The sequence below is a fragment of the Rattus rattus genome, chromosome 9, assembly GCF_011064425.1.
Source record: "Rattus rattus isolate New Zealand chromosome 9, Rrattus_CSIRO_v1, whole genome shotgun sequence".
Taxonomy (NCBI): Eukaryota; Metazoa; Chordata; class Mammalia; order Rodentia; family Muridae; genus Rattus; species Rattus rattus.
Window position 1 is genome coordinate 6,457,190 of NC_046162.1, and position 23,364 is coordinate 6,480,553.

Genomic DNA, 23,364 nt, shown 5'->3' on the forward strand with positions numbered 1-23,364 from the left:
TTGCTTCCAGGAGTTTAGCCTCACACAGGGATGAGTGACTACTCACTCTCTTTGTGCCCTGCCAGAATTCTTTTCTGTAAATCTATTCCAGGCAAGGATCGTTTGCCATCTACCCTACCCTGCCTGCCGTTGTCACACAGGCATCAGCAAATCCATATATTGAACAATTCCAACTTCCGCCTCGTGAAAACAAGGGCGGGATGAGCAGGCTGCTGGGAACATACGGCCCCCACTGCACCATGGCAAGTCAGAGGAGGCGGCCTGGGTCTGCATCGCAGAACCAGGCGAACAGGTACGGTGAGTATAGTTGTTCTGCAGGCAGGGTTGGGCTCTTAGCGCCAGATTTTCTCTGCTACCGTGACACTTAAATCCCAACACAAAACAAATCCATCAAAATTTATATCTTGAGCAGAATCCCAGGGGTAATGGATGTTACAGTAAAGCCTCAATAATGCGGCAGCCAAGCCTAATTGTTATCTTTCTTACGTGCTGGGTCCCGCACATCACCTAATTCTTCTGGGAGGGAGACAGATAATGATCCAATATAAATAAGAAACTCTGTTTATGTCACACTGTGGCAAGTGGCCAATTTCCTCAGAACTCTTACGAAGCCTTTCTTTCTCCTTATGTTTGTAGCTAATGAGTTAAGTACCAATTACCTTAATGCAGAAGGTTTCTGTGTAAATCAAAGGCCCAGTGTCCAGAATGAAAAGGAAGGGGGCAGGGGGGAGTACACACAGGTATAACACGGGAAGCTCTGAGTATCTCATGAGATCTCAAACTCATCCTAAGAAATCAGTTGCTGGTTAGTCTTAGCAAAAGAAAAAAAAGTGCTGTGTATGTTCTGGAGAAACATCAGAGGGGCTGTGGAGGCTTATAATAGATACCACATATTGCCTGCTCCCCAGGATCTACTGGGCAGTGCCCAGGTAGCCCCAGTAAAGGTAGAAGAATTAGAATATAAATATTAAGAGATAAATAAGAAAATGGAAAAATTTGTTTTGGAAAGAGATGGTTTGCTTTCAAAAGTCTCTACCTGCAAATATTTATCTGACCCAGAAGAAAAAAAGATCTGTGTGTGTGTGTGTGTGTGTGTGTGTGTGTGTGTGTGTGTTGTGCTATTTCTTAATCTCCTGTGCCTGATTCCTTATAAGCTAAGGAGACTGTTTTTGTTTTGTTTTGCAAAAGTTTAAAGGAAATTTTTTTTTCAATTTGGAACCAGCATTCACTTCCCATCACCTTGCTTCAAAAGTGCTAATTACCGAGACACCAGCTATTAAACCCACTTCGTTAAGATGAGGAGTCGCTCCTTATCAAGCAGTGACAGGCTTGCTCTCTGGGATGCAGGGTGGAGCTCCAGGTTAAAGAGATTCTGCAGGCTGAGGGTAGCCCGTGACTGACGGCCAAGCCTTTGCTTTCAGGCTTTGCCCTTCACTAATGATCCGTCTGTGGTCACATCCGGGACGGGAGGAATTCAGGTGGTTGGGGCTTGAGATGCAGGGAAGTAGCCACCCATGGATAGTAGGGGCCTAAACCAGTAAGTAAGCGTGTAACTTACTTAACCTGGTGTGTGCATAAATGTGTGCAACGTTTCCGTGGGATCTCTGGAAGGTAAAACCCCGTGAGGCAATGCTGTCTCTGACGGGCGTGACATGCTCTCCAGCCTAGGCAAACTGCTGTGACCCTGGTGAGCCCTGGCCTTGCATTGGAAAACAATAACTTAACGTGTTCACAGCTTTTGCAACATCTAGACTGGCCCACATCTGGATGTGCCTTCCTTTCTTACCACCTCGTAGCCTCATTGTTCTGGGCCACTGTAAATATATCTGTTTTGGAAGGGTGACATTCACATCTCTCCTGTGCACTCGAGGACTCCCCGGACATCTCAGGACAGAGCCGGTAGAGGGGGGACACTGGCCTAGCTCCCTGGTTACACAGAATCAGAACTAACAACACACGGGAGCCCTTACTGTTTGGTTCTTGTGAGTCTTCAATGCCAAACGCTTCTTTCTGTTATTCTTTTCATTACTAAGGTAACGGCGAACTAATCATTAAGTCAGACCGAGTTTGGATCAAAGCCAATCGTGAGGTTAACGCGATGGGAAGTTCTGCTTGATAAAAATCAATGAGATTATTTTCTCTTTGTAATGTTCACCTGTGTGGTGGGGGTGAGGGGTCTGGCACCCTCGTCACTTGATATTTAGAAGTCAATTACCTTAATGGAAAAGGTAAATTTCTAACTACAAGGGGCTCTCAGGGTGATAAATGTCTACCACCGGAGGTGAATGTGAGCTGGAATAATAAATTGTACAGGGCGATACAGCAGAGAGTCCTAGACTAAACCGGGTATGATTCAGAGTAATTAAAAATAAAACATTTTAGGCTTTCAGGTTATTCATGGTATAGGATGGATGAAAACTTTAGGCCCTCTTAGAAACGTCATTTCGTATCAAGCCCCCTATAGTGCCAGTGAGTTTTGAACGGAGTCCCTGAAATACCTTCTATTGTCATTCTTCCCCAAGCTCTGCCACTAACTCCTGTCTGAGGCTTGGGTGACACAGGTCAACAGTGACAAAGCTGCACCTTAACCCCAGCCAATCCAGGACTGGTCTGTCAGATTCGGCTGCCCTGTATCTCCACGGTGACTTCACTGGAGCACAGAGGGTAAGGGGGTTTGTGACCAGCCTTGAGGTACTTTGGTTCCTAAGAAGTGCTATGCTTGTGGACAAGTCAGGTCCACAGATTGTGAGCAGTAGGGACCTGCGTCTGGGGGTACATGTCATTGAGTATCTTCTCTGGCTGATGACAAAGGCCATGACCCAAAACTATGACCATCTCTTCCCTGGCTTAGAATACAGTTTCTCCAGTGTGTGTGTGTGTGTGTGTGTGTGTGTGTGTGTGTGTGTGTGTGTGTGCGTGTGTTGAACAGAGGCAGGATCTGGGCTGTACTTTATACACACCCACCCACCCACCCATCTATCCATTTTGAGGTTACAAAATTGTGGTCCTTAGCTTGAATGTAGTTCAAAGAGAGGTTTTGTAAGAAACACATAAAGGCTTATTTTAAACTAGTTGCCAATGTTTATAGAAAAGAAATCTACAATCAAGTTTGTATTTCATATTTCTCTTGGAAAATCTTGAATCTTAAATTCTCACCAGGGCATCATCTGCTACAGCTGAGTGGGGCTTGGGTACTCTGGGTAGCTACAGTCATTAGGGCACTTGTCGCTCCCCTAGTTCTCTGTCTCTCTGTCTGTCTCTGTCTCTTCTTTCTCCTGTTTCTCTCTCTCTCTCTCTCTCTCTCTCTCTCTCTCTCTCTCTCTCTCTCTCTTCCTTTTATCCCTCTCTCTGAGACAGGGTGTCTCTATTTATTCCTGGAAGTCCTGGAACTCACTTTCTAGCCCAGGTTGGCTCTGAACTCACAGAGAACCACCTGCCCCTGCCTCTGCCTTCTTAGTGCTGAGATTAAAGGTGTGCACCCCCAAGCCCGGCTTCACTTTGGGCTCTTTTAACACATGTAAGCTGTCTCCTGGTTTGGGGGCTGCTGAGGGCGGGACTTCATACACCTCCTCCGTCTCCCCGCCACCTGCCTTTCTCCTGTCTTAGTCATACAGCCTATTCTCCTGCAGTCTGCCCATCTAAAGTCTCCACTCTGTCTCACAAAGAATGTGAAGTGGATCATAGGAACTGAATAATAGAATAAAAACAGATAAAGAAAAAAAACTGCTTCAGAAAATGCTGATGCGATCGGAGGTGCAGACCACGTTGTGGGAGGGGAGAGAACAGAGACATTCTGGCCATTTGTTCTGAACGGTTATTAAACTTAAGCTTATGTGTCAGTAAAAGCTCTGAGCTTTGTCTTACAGTTGTTCAATTAGCGCGGAAGGAAAAAATATGGTCCTCTTAGGAGGAGCAAAGCTTTCCTTAAACCCCACCCCTAAGAGAAAACCCCTAGCGGTTTCTACACAGACTGGGTTTGCTAACAGGGGGCACGAAAGTCTAGTGAACGAGAAAGCTAGCTGCAGAACATATCCTTGATTGAGAAGTTCTTCCTTTCAAGTCATGTGACCGAGACAGTCAAGAGAGTGTTTTTTTTTTTTTTTTTTTTTTTACCTCTCTGATACTGGTAATACCACCAGGCGATGTCTAGGAAAAAGTAAGAAAACAGTTTACCAAATCTATTCATTTAAAAAGCATAACACACTTTTATTGTCATTGGAGAGGCACTCAGGGGGGGAATCCTGGTCATCACCCAGCTTCACATACGCAAGGGGCCTCTCATCAGCAGAACAGAGCCTGGCTTTCCCATTCCCTTCCCCACCGTCAGAACAGGCACGAGCACTGGGTCCCAGTGCCCACACTACCAGCAGGGCTCATCCGGCATGCTCCGAGCCATGCAGTCATGCAGCCTGAGGAGAGATGAGATGGCGCGTGGCAGAGGATGCGGATGGGGATGATACCCACAGGTGTCATTGCAGGGTGGCTTTTAAGACACCCTCTACCACGAGAAGGCCCCATTACCTCTTCTCACGTCTGTGATTAAACTATGGATCTTGTAGGACAGTTCATTTCCGTCAACAACCACCCACGAGGCATCTGTTGTTGTACAGGACACGTAAACCATCGGTTTCCTGTTCTTATGGGACGTACAAGCTACACAGTTTGGCTTCTCTCCTCCTCCCTCAAGTGTGATGAGCAACCCAGGTGGAGTAGAGAAAAAGTGCTGTTGGTGGCAATAATTGGCACAGTAGGGTGTGTGACAGAGTAGATGCAGGTTAACTCTTTTACTGTGCCATGAACGAAGCCGAGGAGAAAATACAGACCCGGAACACCGCCCCTCCCCGTGGCATGTAAGCTGGGTGTCTCTAAATTCCAAGAGAGCCCTGCTCAATGCCTTTCTGCTGGCCTTTCAGGTCTGTGTGCTGGTAAGTCTTGCTTTCCTATGTGGGCTCCTTTTTCAATCTCCCCCTGTCTTGCTAGCACCCTTGACCAAAGGTGCATCAGACAGTCCAGCCAGCATCCTCAGTGTGTTTTAGCACCCGCCCCCCCCCAGCCCCATAAGCCCAGACTGGGATGGTTTCTGTCTACACTGCTCCTAAGAGTCGTAGTACAAACTGCTGGGTATCTGTTGTCTCCTAGTCTGTGCCCACGGGAGAAATTTATTTTACTGGATTTAATTGCCCCCTTGATCAGCCTGGTGAGTGGCATTTGAGTGTGTGTGTGTGTGTGTGTGTGTGTGTGTGTGTGTGTGTGCACATGTGTGTGTCTTGGGAGGTCAGAAGAGAGCATCAGATCCCTTGGAGTTGGAGTTACCGGCATTTGTGAGCTCTCTGGCCTGAGTGCTAGGATTCCAGTCCTCACGATGGAGCAGCAGGTGGGACTGATTGACGGATCTGCTCCAGCCCCATGGGCTGCATTTTGAGGGCAGTATGGATCTGTAGAAGAGTTCCATAGAAATGGCCAAGAAGTTTCCCTGTTAACGCCCAGTGTTGGTGTAGTGTATTTGTTAAAGTTGAAGGACTAATGATTGATGAGCTGATATCGATACATTACTAAGAATGGAAGTCCATTATTCATATTAGATTTCAATCATTGCGCTTCGTGGTTCTTTGGGTTTTGACAAATGCACATCATGGATCAGTCGCTCCCGTAAATAAAGAACGATTTTACTGGTCCGTGTGTTTACAAATATGAATCGATCTTCTCTGGCCTGCCAGAAATGCGATAGGTACTGAAAGGAATGACAAGATACAGCATCTGTCTATAATAGTCATGTTGGTACGGAGACACGGGAGGAGACCAGAAGCTGCAAGTGAGGTGTGAAGGATCGTTGGCAAGCAGTCGGGATGAGCACGGGAGCCAGGCCCGTGCCAGGCAAGGGAACTGCAGAATGACTGCCTGGTGAAAGAGTGTGGAACCCGTTGTTCTACCAACTGACTTTATGTGTTGAGTTCCGACATTCAGATTTGTGAGATAAACCATGAATAAAACATGTATGTTCTCCGGTTCTTGGATGCTATCAATGAATTTAGCTTTTAGAACACGTCACATGTTCCAGTACAAACACGACTGTGGGTAGGATGCTGTGAACTGCTGGCCTCAAGCCCTTTGCTGGTAAGTCATTTCAGAGCAGCATGGCTGTGGCTAAGGACAGGGACCTGAGGGAAATGAGTGACTAATTAATGCTACCTCCTAAAGGTACAGGACCAGAGATGTCAGGGAAGGCTCCAGGGAGACAGAATAATTTAGTCGAGTCTTACAGAATCCAGGGACAAGGGGTCAACAGTTCTGAAAACACAGAAGCTAAAAGCTCGAACATGGTGGGTTATTTTGTAGCTGTGCTGAACTCCTACAGAGAACAACTGGAGAAGAGAGTTTTAAAATGTCTCCTCTCTTTGAAGGCATTAGAGAGCTAAGAGGGCAGCCTGCCTCAAAGCAGTGCCACCCCAAGCTCAGGCTACATCAAGCTTTATTACCCTCCAGAAGTTGAAGACTGAGCCAAACGTCTTCCATGTTAGAAAATGTGTTATGCTCACCATTTAAGGAGAATTTGTTAGGCATATTAAAGACAGGACACAGGGGGAATAGATGATTACAGCAACAGACAAGAAGGTGGCTTGGATATTAGACAGACCAGACACAGAATTAAAAACAACAATGGATATATGCTCAAGAGCAGAGATTCTAAGACCTGGAGAATTCCATCAGAGGACCTAAATGTATACAAAATGCTAATTAAGAATTGTAGAATTGAGGATACATTACCTCAGATCATCGGCTTGCCAGATTTATTTCTAAACAGATTAGACACAGGTGAAATGAGAACCAACTCTTTGGTGGGCAGAACAAGCAAGACAGAAGGAAGGAAAGAGAGAGGTGGAAGAAGGAGGAATGGAGGAAGAGGATGTGTGTGTGTGTGTGTGTGTGTGTGTGTGTGTGTGTGTGTGTGTGTGAGAGAGAGAGAGATATTATATATACATATATATATACACACACACACATATATATATATGATTAAAAACTCCCCCAAAGGAAGGAGATGAATAATGCTGATGAAGCGATATTTGAAGAGCCACGAAGGACTTTTGAGGATGGGTGAAACATAAGAAGCCACAGATTCAGGAAACTCTATAAACCTTAAGCAGCATAAATACAAAGAAAACCACATGGAAAACTCCAGAGTCAAATGCCCCCAAACGAACATAAGTATAAGCAAGATGCTAATCGTTAGATAAGGAAAAACCATGCTGTAACCCGATGCTGCCGGAAAGGGAGCATTTATGATGCTCCAAGCAAACATAAATTAGGAAATCCTATACTGGCTCAGCTCTATCAGGTAAAGTAGATGCTAAGGGGAGAAGCTTTGGCAGAGATAAAAGGGAGAGTCACAGGGTAAGAAGGTTGGCTATCTAGGGGAATGGAACAACTCTTAAGTCAGTATGAATTCACTATATCATTTCAAATATACTTAAAGCAAAGACTGACTGAACTAAAAGAAAAAAAAATAACCCATTCGCAACCATAACTGGAGATTTAAAAGTTCTCCTCTCAGAATAAGCTACTGACAGTTGATGGCGGCTAGGGAGGGAAGAATCAGTTCTTTTCAGGGGTCACAAGTGTGGTCATACTTCAGTACAGCGCTTCTCAGCCTTTCTCATGCTGAGACCCTTGAATACCGTTACTCATGTTGTGGTGAACCCCCAACCATGAAACTATTGCTAGTGCTACTATAGAACTGCAATTTTGTTCCTGTTAGGAGTTGGAGTGTAAATATTTTTGGAGTCAGAGGTTTGCCGAAGGGGTCATGACCCACAGATTGAGGTCCACCATTTCAGAAATAATTCTAAAATCATGCATATGTGAGCAGTATTAGCTCACATATTATTTAACGCACATAATATTTGTGAGTGTGTGTGTGTGTGTGAAAGAGAGAGAGAGAGAGAGAGAGAGAGAGAGAGAGAGAGAGAGAGAGAGAGAGATTGAGGGATCTGGAGGGGAGACGTGCAGGTATGGATATTATAGGAATATATTGTATGCATATATGAAATTTTCAAAGAGCAAATAAAAATATTACACACACACACACACTTTAACAGCCCAACATATCAGTATTAGCATAGGAGATCTGATCAACACAGCACGTCAACTTGGCCTCCTTAATATAGCTTCTACCCAGCCATCACAAATAACAGAGCATTCTTTTCCATGCAAGAAGAACATTTACCCACACCGACCTTTCCCAGGTCTAGACTTCGTGATGTTTGAGGCAGGGTATATTTTGTAGACTGGAATGAAGCAGGGTGTCAGAGCTCTAAAAAGTCCTCAGCATGGAACCAAGCATGTCCCTGGAAAATCCCTCATTCTCCAAATTTATTACATACTAATTTCTAAGTCACTCGTGTCTCAGAAACACTCGTGCTATTTTGCACTAGAGTACAATAATGGGATGTGTGAAAACACGTGGGCTGTCATTGAAGCCATGCCCAAAATGAGGTTTTAAAAACTGAAAATATTTACATGACAAGGAACACAAACAGCACGGAGTGTCATAGTCTCTCTTAAAATCTTATTTCCAATGGTTCAGTGTTCTCCAAACTATGCTGGGCACAATAGAAGCCACATTAATAATCACATGTGATCATATGTTGGCATTCAAAATGTTTCCCTGCTGCTCCCGGTAGATACATATGAGCGCTTTGTTCTGGGTGAGGTCAGTAGTGATTTTTGATCAATGGCTTCCCCAGACAATCAGGGCTTAAGATCCTTTTCTACACCTGCACACAGCAGAGGCGGGGAAAAGTCCAGTCTGGTTTCGAAACCTTAAGGCTTAGAGTCTCACAGCTGAGACTCTGAGGTGAGTGCAAAATCTACCCAGACATACACAGCCTGTCAGCTCTGATTTTTATATACTTAACAGCGTGTCCCTCGAGTGCCCGAGCTGAGCCTGATAAAGATTTTCCGAGTGTTCCGGATATTTTTCCCAGGCTTCTTGGTTCAATAAAACTCAAATCATGTTTTGCTTCAAGCATTTGTTCTCTTAATCTTGAAACCCCTCCTGCCCTTTTTAAGCAAAATTGAATTTACACATTTCTCATTCATTTACACCTCTGTCCTGAAAATGTTCCTACGAAACAGCCCCATGGAGACATCTCTACTTTCTGTCAGACAGAAGCTGAGGATCAACGATGTCAGAGGTCTTCAGGACAGAGCCTATCTAGACTGTGCAAGGTTGAGCTTGTCCAACGTCCCCTGCAGCTTCTGGGCAGGTGGCACTTACGGCCAGAAATGACCATTTGGAAATCAAACACAGCCATGGAAAAGTCCACACGACCACCGTATATATCATGACATCCAAGTTCTGTTCGAGACGAGACGGCGTCACATTCATTTAATTTTTTTTTTTTGACCAAGTTTGAAAAGCAAAGGGAAAAGATTTACCAAGATCTTAGTGTCGGGAAGCAGGAACCCTAGTAGGTGCTTCTGGGCAAGGAGCTGGCTGTGCTCCTCATGTCCCCTTGTCTCCAAGCGACATCTTCTGCAGCTGAACCCTCGTCAGCTTCCCTGCAGCTCGGCAGCCACAGGCAGAAGTGTCTAGATAATACTTTAAGTGGACCATTTTGTCTAGAAAAAGCGCCTGAGATGAAATTTTTGACAGTTTACTTAGTCGTTCCAGCAGTCTCTGCGGCTCCAGGGGGCAATTAGTCAAGCAAAGTCCAGACCCTACCACCAGCTAGCATTCAGATGGCAGCGGGGAAGCCCCTATGGGCTTCCTGTGGACTCAGCAGGACAGTGACCCTGATCTTCCAGCCTGTGGTGCTGGCGTGTTAATGAGCACGGCTGGGCCTGTGTGGGGGAGAGCCATCTCAAGAGCTAGGCTATCTCTGCAGGAGATAGCAGGAAAACACGGGTGGGGTTTGAACCGCTCCTCTTGCCTAAGAAACGGTGATGAGGATTCATTATGCGTGAAAAATCTCCAGGAAGGAAGGGTGGTGGGGTTTTTCTTTCCAGTTTAAGATGGAGACATGAGAGAGTCCAGAGAAACTGAAAAAAAATTTGCTCAGAGCAAGAGTCCAGAGGATTTGTCTCAGGTGAGCATAGCATTTACTCAAAGTGGAAACTCATTGAGTTGGTGAGGCGTGACAAGCTGTGCAGTTGGACAACTTGCTAGGTAAAGAGGGTCCAAGCAGAGCATCAGCCTTGGTGGGTTTTTACACGTCTGATGGCTGCTCTCGGGAGGGAAGAAGATACCACTTATTAATGTCCTTACTGTCAACATTCCCACCACCGCCCAGCTCAGGCTGTCAATGGGAAGCGAAATGGTTCTTCTTAGGGGAAGATGATCCCCCAGGATAACTGGGCTCCGGTATACTGCCATTGCTATTTTAGGACATGTAACATATGTTTAACTATCTCCAATCAGTGTGCCGAAGAGTCAAAGGCGAATTTCATCCAGTCGGTCTAGTCCTTGCGATCCAAGATTACAAGCCTTCCTCTTGTTGCTAGTGCAAACCCCAGCTTCCGCACACCATATGGGACAGCTCAAATACGGAGGTAATGGAAGGGGGCTGAGAGAACGTCTGCTGTATCAAGTGCCTTGCTTAGTGGGCTCGGAGAGCATAGTAATAATTTTAGAATTGATCTGATCATCTCGCTGTCCCTAGGAGGTACACAGTTATTAGACTAATATGAATTATCAGCATACGTGCCTTGTAGCTGTAAATCTAGGTAAGAGAAGGTCTGTACCATGTCTGTGTGCACGATAGGTGCCAAGACACATAATCCAATTCTTGCTTGTATCGTGATGGGTGATTTGAAAGGCGTTCTCAACAGCGGAATCCAACGGTCAAGTAGTTAGACACTGTGCAGGGCCTGGCTATGCATATCCTGATGGATCTAGTTAATTAAATGGACTTCTTTTCCATACGGGGGAACTTCCTTGTTCTGCGATTTACTCTGTTAAAAGGGCACTCAACTGTCAGTTCAGGTTGGACACTGACTGGCTAACAAGCCCATTATTGTCTCTATTAACTGTAATGGCTGTTAGCAGATCCAAGGCTGAAGGCAGCCACGGAACAGGGCAAGGTATCTATGGGTAATGAGACCAGAAACAGTGCCTGGAGCATTGGCAAACAGACATAATAACTGACAGCCATCGAGAAAATGTCCTGCCTTTTTCTCCCTGGAGTTATCACATGGCTTTGTGTCCTCTGCCCTTAATAATCCAGACAATCATTGGTGTATTGTTTCGGTCTGTTCCTTGGCTGGAGAAGGCCACTGGACATTACCCTTCACTGGCACATGAACTGCCCAATGTGGGGACTGTAGTCAGTCAGTTTGTATGAGAAGGTGTGCACCTGCCCAGAGGCAGGAGGCAATGTCAAGGTAGCATCCTCCTTTCCAGGACGCAGTATGGAAGCCTCTTAACTGTGCACTTAATAAATGAAGCCTTGGCAGACACACCTTGAATTATTAATGAAGTTATTCAGTTTCGATTGTTTCTTTCTTTTGGGGAAAGGTTACTCACTCAATGCCTTTGCTTTAGACTACACAATACATCACAATTGGGCATATTTTATGTGCAACTTTATGGCGATAATAGTTCTGTCTCATTTAGAAGCAAATCAGACATTATGAACTTCGTGATTTATTAATATATTGATCTCCAGAAATGTCAGCGCATCTCACATCCCGTCAGAGAGCCGGGAGCAATCAGCGGAGAGCCAATAAAAATGTAAAACGAACCATCATAAAAAGAGGAAATACAGCCAGTTTCAAAGCCCTGCTGTCTTCCTAAATTGTTTCAGGACCCAGATCCTTACCACAAAGGCACCCCTACCAACGAAACCCAGGGGATGGGGGGTGGTATTGGCGAGGGTTCTGTCCCACTTAAATTTACTTCGAGTAAAAATAGAGTGCATGGACTGAAATAGAACCCAAGAGGTGGGGAGTGGGCTTGCTTGATGTGGGGGAGAGCTGGGGCTGGAGGAAGATGGGGCGTCCCTTTCTGTGAGATTCTCCACTACACATACTACTTGCCTGTTGAGGTAACTTCAGGCAAAGCCCAGACTCACCCTGGCATAGAAAGGTCTACATTGAGGTCCTGCTTACCTCTGAGTGTGATTCTCCACAACCCCCTCCCCCACCCCCGTGGGGATCCTTTGCAACAGCTTTGGAATCTAATTACAGGCAAACTATGGTTTCTTTTAGAGTGTGCCACCGACTGACACCGTTCCCACCCATTCTTGAAACCTGACTGGAGTTTTTAGTAATCACTCAATATGTGTTAAGTGAACAGCACTACTGGAGTACTTAGTAAGCACTCAATATGTGCTAAGTGAACAGCACTACTGGAGTACTTAGTAAGCACTCAATATGTGTTAAGTGAACAGCACTACTGGAGTACTTAGTAAGCACTCAATATGTGTTAAGTGAACAGCACTACTAGAGTTTTTAGTAAGCACTCAATATGTGCTAAGTGAACAGCACTACTGGAGTACTTAGTAAGCACTCAATATGTGTTAAGTGAACAGCACTACTGGAGTACTTAGTAAGCACTTAATACGTGTTAAGTGAACAGCACTACTGGAGTGTAGCAGGAAATAGACTAAGAGTGTTGTGTTACTTGAAAGGCCAGTTCTGTAATTTGACACTTTAGCTTTCAAATCATAGTTAGACTCCCAGAGCACCACCATTAGCTCACTTCTTTTTACTGTAAATGTCACATAAAAATTTGGAATGTTGGCTTCTCTAGAAACGGTGGCCGTGCCAGACCTCCATTCCTATGTGGGAATACAGGTAGCAGGAGAGCAGCAGCCCAGTTTGGCCAGAACACACTCTCTCTAGTAAGCTCCAATCCCTACCACTCATATTACCCCTTCGACAGGAAGTGCAGGGAGTCACTGTGAGTCATTCACACTCCCTGTGCAAAGCTACAATCCCTACCCAGCAGCGCTTCTCTTCTGCCCTACACTACATTTTCTAAGAAACTTTTAGGTGCTTGTGGCAGTCTGGAAACATGACCAGAGTTCATCTCTTTGAGGTCCCAAGCAACACAGAAGATTCAGGATGCCCTGGATAGACTCAAGACATGACCTCAGATGTGTGCTTCTGTCTGTTATGCCACATGCATCAAAACCAGAGACAGATCTCAGAACCTGCTTGACGTCAGGTACTCGGCAGTCATCGCGAGAGTTTTTGCTGGATCCACTCTTCTGCAGCTGTGGTTATGTCTGGCCCACACAAGTTACGGACCAGATTTCCCTTGTTCAAGCCCCTCTACTCTTGTGAACTTGAGGAACCCAGTCTGAGGTGTCAGGAAGGGAGGTCTCGAATTTCCCATGTCCTCCTTTTCCTCCCCGCCCCTGCCATCCGTCTAGACTTGTACCTTTGTTTCCGTTTTCTGAACACACAGACAGCCTTTACTCCAGTCAATGCGCCCAAGACGCAGGGCATTCTAACCATGCAGAGAGGCTTTTATTCTGCCTTCTATATTTGCAAGCTGGAGTTCTGGAAGGGATCTGGATTTGCCCAAGGTCGTTAACACTGACTCTCTGGAATGGACAATGAGACTTAGATGCACTGTTCTGACGATTCAGTGTTGAAAACGAGAGCACCGTTAATTCACCGCGGGTGCATCCATCCATTCACTGAATAATTTCCAAGTCTCCAGCAGATGTCATCTAGACATTATTCAATCAGAGCAGTGGCCACCAGGCGCAAATGTGGCGTTGGAGCTCTGATTGAAAATAAATGGGGTTATAAGACCGGAGAGAAACAGGTTGTGGGGGCACTGTTGTTTGCAGCCATCGAAGGCAGGGTGGCAGTTGCGTGGCCATGAGCAAGAAGAAAAAGACTAGGGACTCTGTGGCTAGATACCGCGCGGCTGAAATCCCAGCTCAGCGGAACGTGAGCAGTCAGTTCTGTCTTCCCACATTCAGAGGGCTCAGCAGTGGACACCACAGGGACCCCAGCCTCCCAGTCTGTGAAGGTCAAGGGGACGTCTGCAGAGAAAGGCAAGGCACCTAACAGACACTGCTCTAGGGTCTCCCCACTCGGTGGCCAAGCCAGGGCTTAGCCTCCCGCTGCACATCTTTGCTGGGTCGTGACTTGGGTGAGACCTAGGGAAGTTCACACACGCGGGTAACCAGGGATCAAGCAGGAGGGCTGGCTGGAAGCCTTTTGTAGTTCGCCAGGGCGGATGAGCCCCTGGTTAATTAGCCATGTGAAGTTGAGGGCGGATGAGCCCCTGGTTAATTAGCCATGTGAAGCTGTGACTACCTTAGCGGGTCGCAGGGCTCTGAGGCTGTTTAATCTGCCTAGTGGTCGGTGGTAGTAACTGCTGATCCTGGTGGGTTACTTCAATGGAACCTTCCAGATGGAGTTCTGCCTTCAAGTTTCCAACCCTTCTAGGTGCCTCAGAGGGAGGTAGCAGGGCCCCTTAGCGTTTAGGCCTCAGGGAAGCTCACTGTAAAGCTTCATTTGGGATTAAAGACTCTTTAAAAATAAGCCTCACGTACAAGACACAGCTCCAAGTCATGCCCGACGGACATCTTTCCAGCAGCCTGAGCTGCAAGTTCCCAAGCCCTCCTTCACCTTGGGGGACTCTGTGACTGGGGTGGAGTTTCTCTTCATTCTGGTGTGTGTGTGTGTGTGTGTGTGTGTGTGTGTGTGTTAGCTCCTCACTTGCACATGCACACACACACACCTGCCTGCCTGCATTCCGCAGTGTGTGCATGAAAGGCAGAGGGCATCTCTGGGGAGTCAGTTCTCTTTCCACTGAGTGGGTCCCGGGGGTCAAAACTCAGGCCATAAGGTTTGTCATCAAGTCCTGGGTTGGCCCTGTTTGGCCTTTTCTTTTTAAAGCCACACACAAAAATTGCATTGAGAATTGTTCCTTCCTTTCTCTCTGTGTGTCTCTGTCTGTCTGTCCCCCCCCCCCAGGAAGGGATAATAGATAAATTCCATGGGCAGAAGGGTTAGGGATGTCTGGCCTGTGATGCTTTAACTGAATAAAATAATTAACCTGTTGTGGTCACTGCTGCTCACCACCATGAGCTTGTGTCTCCTCATTCCATGTACTTTTGGTCCCTTGTGACACAGTTTCCTGGTGGAAGCAGACACTCTGTACAGCATCCTTGATACTGAGGAGGGGAAGGCCAGGGCGAGGTGAGGAATAAAGAATGACATTGTGGGTAGAGGCACCAGCCTTTCTACCCTTTTAAGACTTGAGAAGGAGGGAAAGGGAGAGGGGGAGGGGAGGGGGGGAGGGGGGGAGGGGGAAGGAGGGTGGAAGAGGGTGGAGGAGGACAGACAGACTCATTGTAGGGAGATGAGTGGTGGCCAGCGTGTCAGATTTGGAGTCAGGTACCATGGGTTAAGAATGAAAAGGAGGTCCAGAGGAGAGCGAGGCAGCCTGGCCCTGTCTTGTCCTGGACCTAGGAGCCGTGTTAGAGGTTCCAGCAGCAGCAAACAGCAGAGCAGGCCCAGGGTTGGTTTACATGTGCTTTTGAGCAGACCACAGAGAGCCATGAATTACAGTGTTAATTGCCCTGTGAGGTCTGATGTCAGTCATAGGAGAACTGTGATCTACGCCCCCCTTCCTCATCAGCTGGCACTTTGTAGAGATGGCTTTTCCAGGCTGGCTAGCTCTCTGCCCCAGGGCTTTGCTGCTCCCTTTGCTGGGTTACTGCAGCAGAGCACCCTGAAGAATCACACGGGTCCGGGGCCCTCCACGAGGTCCCAGCTCTCTGAAAGTGAGGGCAAGGGAAAGGACATCCATTTCCTCCTCTCAGTTAATAAAAGCCACAATCTGAGTTATCGAAGCTTTCAGCTAGGATAGCAAAGGGCTTGAGAATCCCTGTTTCAGCCTTGGCTGGAGACCTGACTCTGTGGCACTGAATATTATAAGGCTGGGGGAAAAAATCTCCCAGGACTGAAATTTTTTCTAGCTAATCAGTAACTTCCTCCTTTATTCTCACTTTAGGTGCCACATGACCCTGCAGGGGAAACAGGCCTCCATAGTTGTAATTAAAAGGGAAAGATTAAACATGAGGAAAAGATGTGATTTTTATTACAGCAAACTGGAAGAAAGTACGTCTCGAGGAAACCAGGTCTGGAGACGCTAGCAGTACTTTGCAAATGTCATGAAAGAGAAACACGTGTCTCTTTCCACATCTATCACATCTATCACATCATCACATATCATGTCACATACCACATATGTCATATCACACGTCATATATCCATATTATATCACATCATATCATATTGCATATCATATCACATGATATCACAGCATACCACATATGTCACATCACATGTCACATATCACATATTATATCACATCATATCATATTGCATATCATACCACATGATATCATAGCATACCACATATCATATCACATGTCACATATCACATGTCATATCACATAATACACATCACATAAAACATATCATCACATAACACTAACACATGTCACATCAAATCACATAACATATCACATAACATATCATATAACATATCACATAACATATCACATATCACACCATATCATATCACAGCATACCACATAATGCATATCACATAACACATATTGTATATCATATCAGATCACATAACATCACATCATACCGTATCGTACACCACATCCTGAGTCTTGCATTGCTCTATTAGTTCTCGCTAAGATATACAGGCATGTTGGGGGAGTGGTTATCACTGAGGGTTAGGATTACACATGACTGTTTCCTTCCATCTTGCTTACGTGTGTTTTCTAAATTTTCTGCCCCTGACTTTGGATTTCCAATACAAAGAAATCAGAAAGAGCCTTTGCTTAGGAACTTCAAAGGCTAATGTGGAGAGTTCTTCAGTCCCCAGCAACCCTGGAGGGACATCACTGCAATGCAGGCTGGGAAGACAGGCAGTTAAGGGCAGAGCCTCTGGCTTCGATGTCCTCTCTGATGCCGTCTCAGCCACCGGTGTCGTTTCTCAGCCTGTGCTTCAACATCCGGGAAAGGGCCTGACTAATCTACACGTTGCCAACCTCCTGTGATACTGAAATGAGATAATAAGTGGAGGTGCCGTGGGCACAGGTATTTGCTTAGTAAGTGTTACCAGTTACAAAGACTTCTCTGCCGTGAGAATGCAGCCTGGCTGGGAGCAGGGGACCAGGCTGGGGACCAATTCAGAGGAGGACGTCCTGAGACAACAGGGATGGCAGTGGGAGTACTGGTAGGGAGGCTTCTTATTGCTACAGCAACTAACATCTCAGTAATGTGTGTCATGTGTCACCTCTTGTCACCCTCCTGAAGCCCTGCGAGCTATAGGCTACCACTCATAGTAAAGGAAGAACCCAGGACTCAGGGAAGCAGGGTGATCTGCCCAAGGCCACGTAGCGATCAGTAGATGTGGACTCAAAGCCAAGGCAGCTTGATGTTGAAGTCTACATTGGTAACTGCTGCAGTCACGGAGCAAGTGGCAAGATCATATATATTGATTTAAATCCAAACACTTTCACCAGATGTGACGTAGCCTTGGGGTAGTCACTGCCCCCTCGAAGCCACGGTTTTCTCGTGAAGACTGTATGTGATATACTCCGTGGTTCACAGTCCTCAGAAGGATGGGACATGAAAGATAGAACAATCTGAGCAATGCCAACGTCTGTTCACCGTGCAGATGTCCCTAGTATCCCGGCTGGTCCCTGAGAGGTCATTCTTACAGTACCTGGGTTTTTTGAGGCAGTGACTCCAAGCCATGCTGCTGAAAAAGCAATTTTTTTTTTGGCTCTGGCTGTGTGGATAGATTTTTAATATTTAATTAGGGAGACCTTCTGCTTGGAGAGAGGGCAGGACTTGTTATTAAATCCTGCTGCTTGGTCTTTCTCACTTGCCCGTGGGATCATTCATTCATTTCCAGTCACACAATTTAATATTGCAACAGCTAATGGGGAGATGTTGATAATTTGTAAAAGCTGGTTGGTCCTGAGGCTGTGAGAGAAGCTCCTCGCCCAGGCCTGCTGTGTGAGCAGCAGCAGATTCTCTGGAGACCAGGGCTCCTGAGAGCTCCGTGTTCACTCTCTAATTGCACTCACAGGGTGCCTTCTGAGCATCAAGTGCAGTGTCGGCAGCCATGAGGACTAGAAAGATGGTCAGAGTACAGTTGCAACCCTGAGGTTGGGATTCCTGCGAGCATTACAACATTAGGCTTTGCCACCAGATGTACAGGCTCAAAAAGTCTCCTTCGTCACTTCCTAACTGCAGTGGGAATTAGCCTCCTTTAGATTTGATTCTAAGGACATGGCACCTCCCCCTAAGACTGACTTCTGGAGTGTGCCAGCCTCCAGTGTATATTGGATGGACCCTGACAATAGATAGGCTTCCTGTGTGAACATGTGGGAAGATCTTTTGGAGATGGTACAGAGCAGGGAACTGTGGAGTGCCTAGTAAGTGCGCATCTCATTGATAGGCACTGGTGAGCCAAGACAGACATGGTCTTGTTCTCAGAGACTAAGACTTGGTACACGAGGGAGGGAGAACCCAAGAATCACAGGCGTGAAGAGTTACAACATGGGGAAATACTGCAAAAGGGTATGTTGGCACTGTGAGGGGGTAGCTGGGCTCAGGGAAGTGTAGGCATGTACGGGATGCTTCCCCCAGGAAGTGACGATGAGAAAGAAATCCAAAGAAACGGAATTTAGTAGATGGGAATTTAGTAGTGTAGTATGCATACACTAGTGCATGTATGACAGGGGCAGGAGGGTTCTGTGTGTGGAGGGAGGGTAAGAAAGACTTTCATGGACCTCCTGTGCAGATGCATAGGATAAGAAGGAAGGAAGATGCATTCAAGGAGGGTGTGTCTGCTTGTGACTTCACTCTAAAGCCTTCTATGGCTCCCATGGCCTAAGGGAAAAGTCTGCTTTTGAATGCAATGTCCAGGCTCCTTTATGACCTGCTTGACTTTCTCCTACTCAGGTCACTTTTCTTCTCTTCTCTCTCCCCCTATCTGTGCTTATTGCTTCTTTAGTATAACTTCCTGACTGACACTCGCACACTCTGACTCCCTGACTGACACTCGCACACTCTGACTCCCTGACTGACGCTCGCACACTCTGACTCCTTGACTGATGCTCGCACACTCTGACTCCTGACTGACGCTCGCACACTCTGACTCCCTGACTGACACTTGCACACTCTGACTCCCTGACTGACACTCACACACTCTGACCCCCTGACTCACACACTCTGACTCCCTGACTGACACTTGCACACTCTGACTCCTGACTGACACTTGCACCCTCTGACTCCTCACTGACACTCGCACACTCTCGCACACTCCCTGACTGACACTCACACACTCTGACCCCCTGACTGACACCTGCACACTCTGACCCCCTGACTGACACCTGCACACTCTGACCCCCTGACTGACACACACTCTGACTCCCTGACTGACACTTGCACACTCTGACTCCCTGACTGACACACACTCTGACCCCCTGACTGACACTCACACACACTATGACCCCTGACTGACACTTCTGACCCTGACTGACACTCACACTATGACCCCTGACTGACACTTGCTGACACTATGACCCCCTGACTGACACTTGACCCCTGATTGACACTATGACCCCTGACTGACACTCTGCACACTCTGGACCCCCCTGACTGACACTTGCACACCTGACCCCCTGACTGACACTTGCACACCTCTGACCCCCCCCTGACTGACACTTGCACACGCACACTCTGACTCCCTGACTGACACTTGCACACACATGCTCCTGCTTCCCTCTGGTGCCTGCTTGCCTTCCATCTCCACTGGGTTGTTTCCAGGTGTCTATCCCATTGTGTCCACACCTCCAGGACTCCACTGACAGGGACCACAGTTGAATGGTGCTCTCTCTAGTCTTGCAGCTCTGTAGTGTGTGCACAGACCTACATCAGAAACACTTCAAATGCTCTTCACGGTTCTGAGTGTGAAGGGGTAGGGAAAAAAAATCTCAAAGGAATTTCTCAGTGGAAAGCTCTGTGCCGCACACATTTCATACCCCAAATTCACCCAGCTTGTAGGGATTATTTTGTAATCCCCACTTCCTCCGTCATGAAAACTTGGTTATCAGCTGTCAGTTTTATGCACCCTTCTTTCCGTCAGCCCAGGGATAAACCGTGAGGCTCATTTGGATGCTGGAGAATGGTGGGACTGTTCTTCCTGGTGAAGCTGGGGTGAACTTTAAAGATTAGAGGGAGCTTGGAGTTTCCCCAAATGAGACTTGGTCTAGTTCTGTTTTGCCATTTAAAATATACCTGTTCATAATGTCTTCCTATAGGTGGTATCGTTAGCGATAGTCAACGTGATGCACCCAGGAAGAGGGAAAAACCAATTAAAAAACAAAAATACCTCCATCAGGTTGGCTTTCGGCATGTTTGTAAGGCGTTTTCTTATAGTTGATTAGTTGATAATTGATGCAGGGGGACCCTGTGGGTGGTTCCACCCCTGGACAGGTTGCCCTGGGCTGTGTAAGAAAGGTGGCTGAGAGAGCCAGCAGGCAGTGTCCCCCATGGTCTCTGCCTGCGTTGAGCTCTTGCCTTGGCTTCTCTCAGTGCTGGACTGAAACTTGTAAGCAAAATAAACTCGTTCACAGCATCCACGAGACAAACCAGCACGATAGGACACGGAAGGCAAACCATCTGTGGTTCATTGAGAAACATGTCTCAGGCTCATTAAAAACACATGAATTTTTATAGAATGGCCATATCATTCAAGATTGCCAGCCAAAATGCACTCACTATTATTAATTTATCCTTAATAGACATCTCTCTTACAGATTAGCACCCTAATTACTACTGAAAAAGTGTGCGGCTGTGACGTGAGACAGCCGATTAGAGTGAGCCAGATGATAAACCGAAGCCTTTGGTTGAGAGCACTTCAGCCTTCTTCCCATCTTCCAACAACAGTGTCTGTCGTCCTGGAGGGCCAGGCAGGTTCCCATTTTTTCCTGATCTGCCTGAGAAGTCTGAGGTTCAGCAGTCAGTCAGGGTACTCTACAGTGGGCTGGGCTGCTCTACAGTGGGCTGGGCTGCTCTACAGTGGGCTGGGATACTCTACAGTGGGCTGGGCTGCTCTACAGTGGGCTGGGATACTCTACAGTGGGCTGGGCTGCTCTACAGTGGGCTGGGATACTCTACAGTGGGCTGGGATGCTCTACAGTGGGCTGGGATGCTCTACAGTGGGCTGGGATGCTCTACAGTGGGCTGGGATGCTCTACAGTGGGCTGGGATGCTCTACAGTGGGCTGGGATGCTCTACAGTGGGCTGGGATGCTCTACAGTGGGCTGGGATGCTCTACAGTGGGCTGGGATGCTCTACAGTGGGCTGGGATGCTCTACAGTGGGCTGGGATGCTCTACAGTTGGCTGGGATGCTCTACAGTGGGCTGGGATGCTCTACAGTGGGCTGGGATGCTCTACAGTGGGCTGGGATGCTTTACAGTGGTTCCTGCAAGGGAAGGGCAGTGTGCAAAAAGCACAGAGCAAGAAAGAAAGAAGCGAGGTTGAACGACTCACTTTGTGTTTCTTGTAAGCCTGCATCTTCTGGTTCTCCTCTAGGTCAGCAGTTCTCACCCTGTGGGTCACAATTCTGTTGGGATTGCATATTAGCTGTCCAGCATATCAGATATCTACACTACAACTCATAATAGTAGCAGAATTACAGTTATGAAGTAGCAGTGAAATAATTTTATGGTTGGGGGGGTCACCATGGCACAAGAAGCTGTATTAAAGGGTCGCAGGGCTAGGAAGGTTGAGAAGCACTGTTCTAGGTCCTTCCTAGACCTTTCTTAATGTTTGTCAATCTTTCCTCCAAATAGAAAAGTGTCTGCCACAGTAAAGTAGCAGGAGAGCTTAAAGGGTTTTTCTACATATTTACAGAGGGAGCCTTCATTTACATGTCAGTGGAGGCTCATTTGCGTCAGTGTGTGTGTGTTCAGGGTGATTGAGCCTCTCTGGTTGAGGTAATTTTGCATCAACAGAGGCGGAGGGAGAAGTGAGCTGGCTGCTGAGCCTAGGGACTGGAGTGATTTTAATCTTGTTGCTGTCACATACTTCCTGTGCAGCTTCCCCTCTCTGGTGTCATTGCCTCATTGAGAAGGACACTCATTTCTCAGGGCCTTCCAGGGGATGTCAAGGACGTGAGAAACCAGGTGCTTGTCTCCACGATATGCAAGGGGGGGCAGTAGGTTATGGTGCATTTCCTGTCCCATAAAGACGGGATGCTAGACCTTGTACACATTTGCGGTCATGTTGCCTAGGCACTAGTCTGCCTCCACCAACAAGATACAATGTGTAGGTCTGCTGTCCTGTTCCCAAGAATGTCAACAACGCAAAGAACACAGGCCAGCAGGAGTGACTGAAAGGACAGGGGTTTGGGATAGGAAACTTGGGGTCAGGCCCCGACCCCCGTTTCTGACATAGGGACTTCCATTTTCTTGGCCCTCATTACCGTCTGCTACAAAACCCAGGAGGACACTGTGTTTCCGCGTTACCACCATCGGTTGGCTGTCTTTAGTTTTAATTTATTAATCAGTTATGAATCCTGTCTTGAGTATGGTCTCTAAAGTCATTTGAACCTGTGCTATTTTCAATTTATATGAATTTTCTCTCTAGATAGTGAGTTTCATTAAACATATTCATTTTGTGGAAGTCAACGTTATTTTAATCAGTCCTAATTTACTTCCCTTAATCACCTAATTTCAGCACAAGGATTGCTCAACCCTCACACTTGCTTAACAAGCCCCTCAAAGCATCCATTGCTGTCAGATGTCAGCAGAAAAGATGGAGGGCCGTTTACTGAACGGCTGCCTGTGAAGATAAACTAGACACTTTTGTGCTTGCTAGTCCCCTCTACTACCCCAATAACCCTGTGCAGTAATATGGTATCCCTACTTTGAGGTCCAGCTCTCAGAAAGCTGAGGTGACACAGACAGTCACCAGAGTCATTATTCACCCTTGGTCGGAAGGCAGATTACACTTCCGGTAATTCTGTAATGGCGGTGCGGCTTATGCAATGTGGTGATGTATTGATGTAGCATTGTGATGTGCTTCTCCCCTTTTACCCATCGGAAAGATGAAGTCATTCTGTCTGGAGCTGCTAAGCACTGGGTCCCTGCTTCAGCAGGACCTGGAGGGGTGTTCACACTGACCCCCTTGCTTTATCTGAAATATTTCAGAAGGGGCTCGAAGACTCCGGAGGCCTCTGGAGAGCCCACCCAGCAGCTGGCTGGGTGCTCTGGTGGCAGAGGGATCTCGTAGGATAAAGGATGATAATGGTTGTGGCTTGGTGGTGACCTGGATGCACAGCAGGCTGTATA

The 23,364-nt window shown here is 46.9% G+C and overlaps 1 protein-coding gene across 4 annotated transcripts in view; it reads right to left on the minus strand.

Annotated features, from left to right (window-relative positions):
• Kcnip1 (potassium voltage-gated channel interacting protein 1) overlaps positions 1 to 23,364 on the minus strand; it is a 368,390-nt gene that overhangs the window by 17,553 nt on the left and 327,473 nt on the right. Inside the window, exon 2 of one of the 4 annotated variants that reach the window (XM_032914289.1) lies at positions 4,114 to 4,146. The exons of the other annotated variants lie outside the window; for them this stretch is intronic. Within the exon in view, the coding sequence (XP_032770180.1) occupies positions 4,114 to 4,146 (33 nt within the window). The remainder of the gene's footprint in view (positions 1 to 4,113; positions 4,147 to 23,364) is intronic. 4 annotated transcript variants of the gene reach the window in all.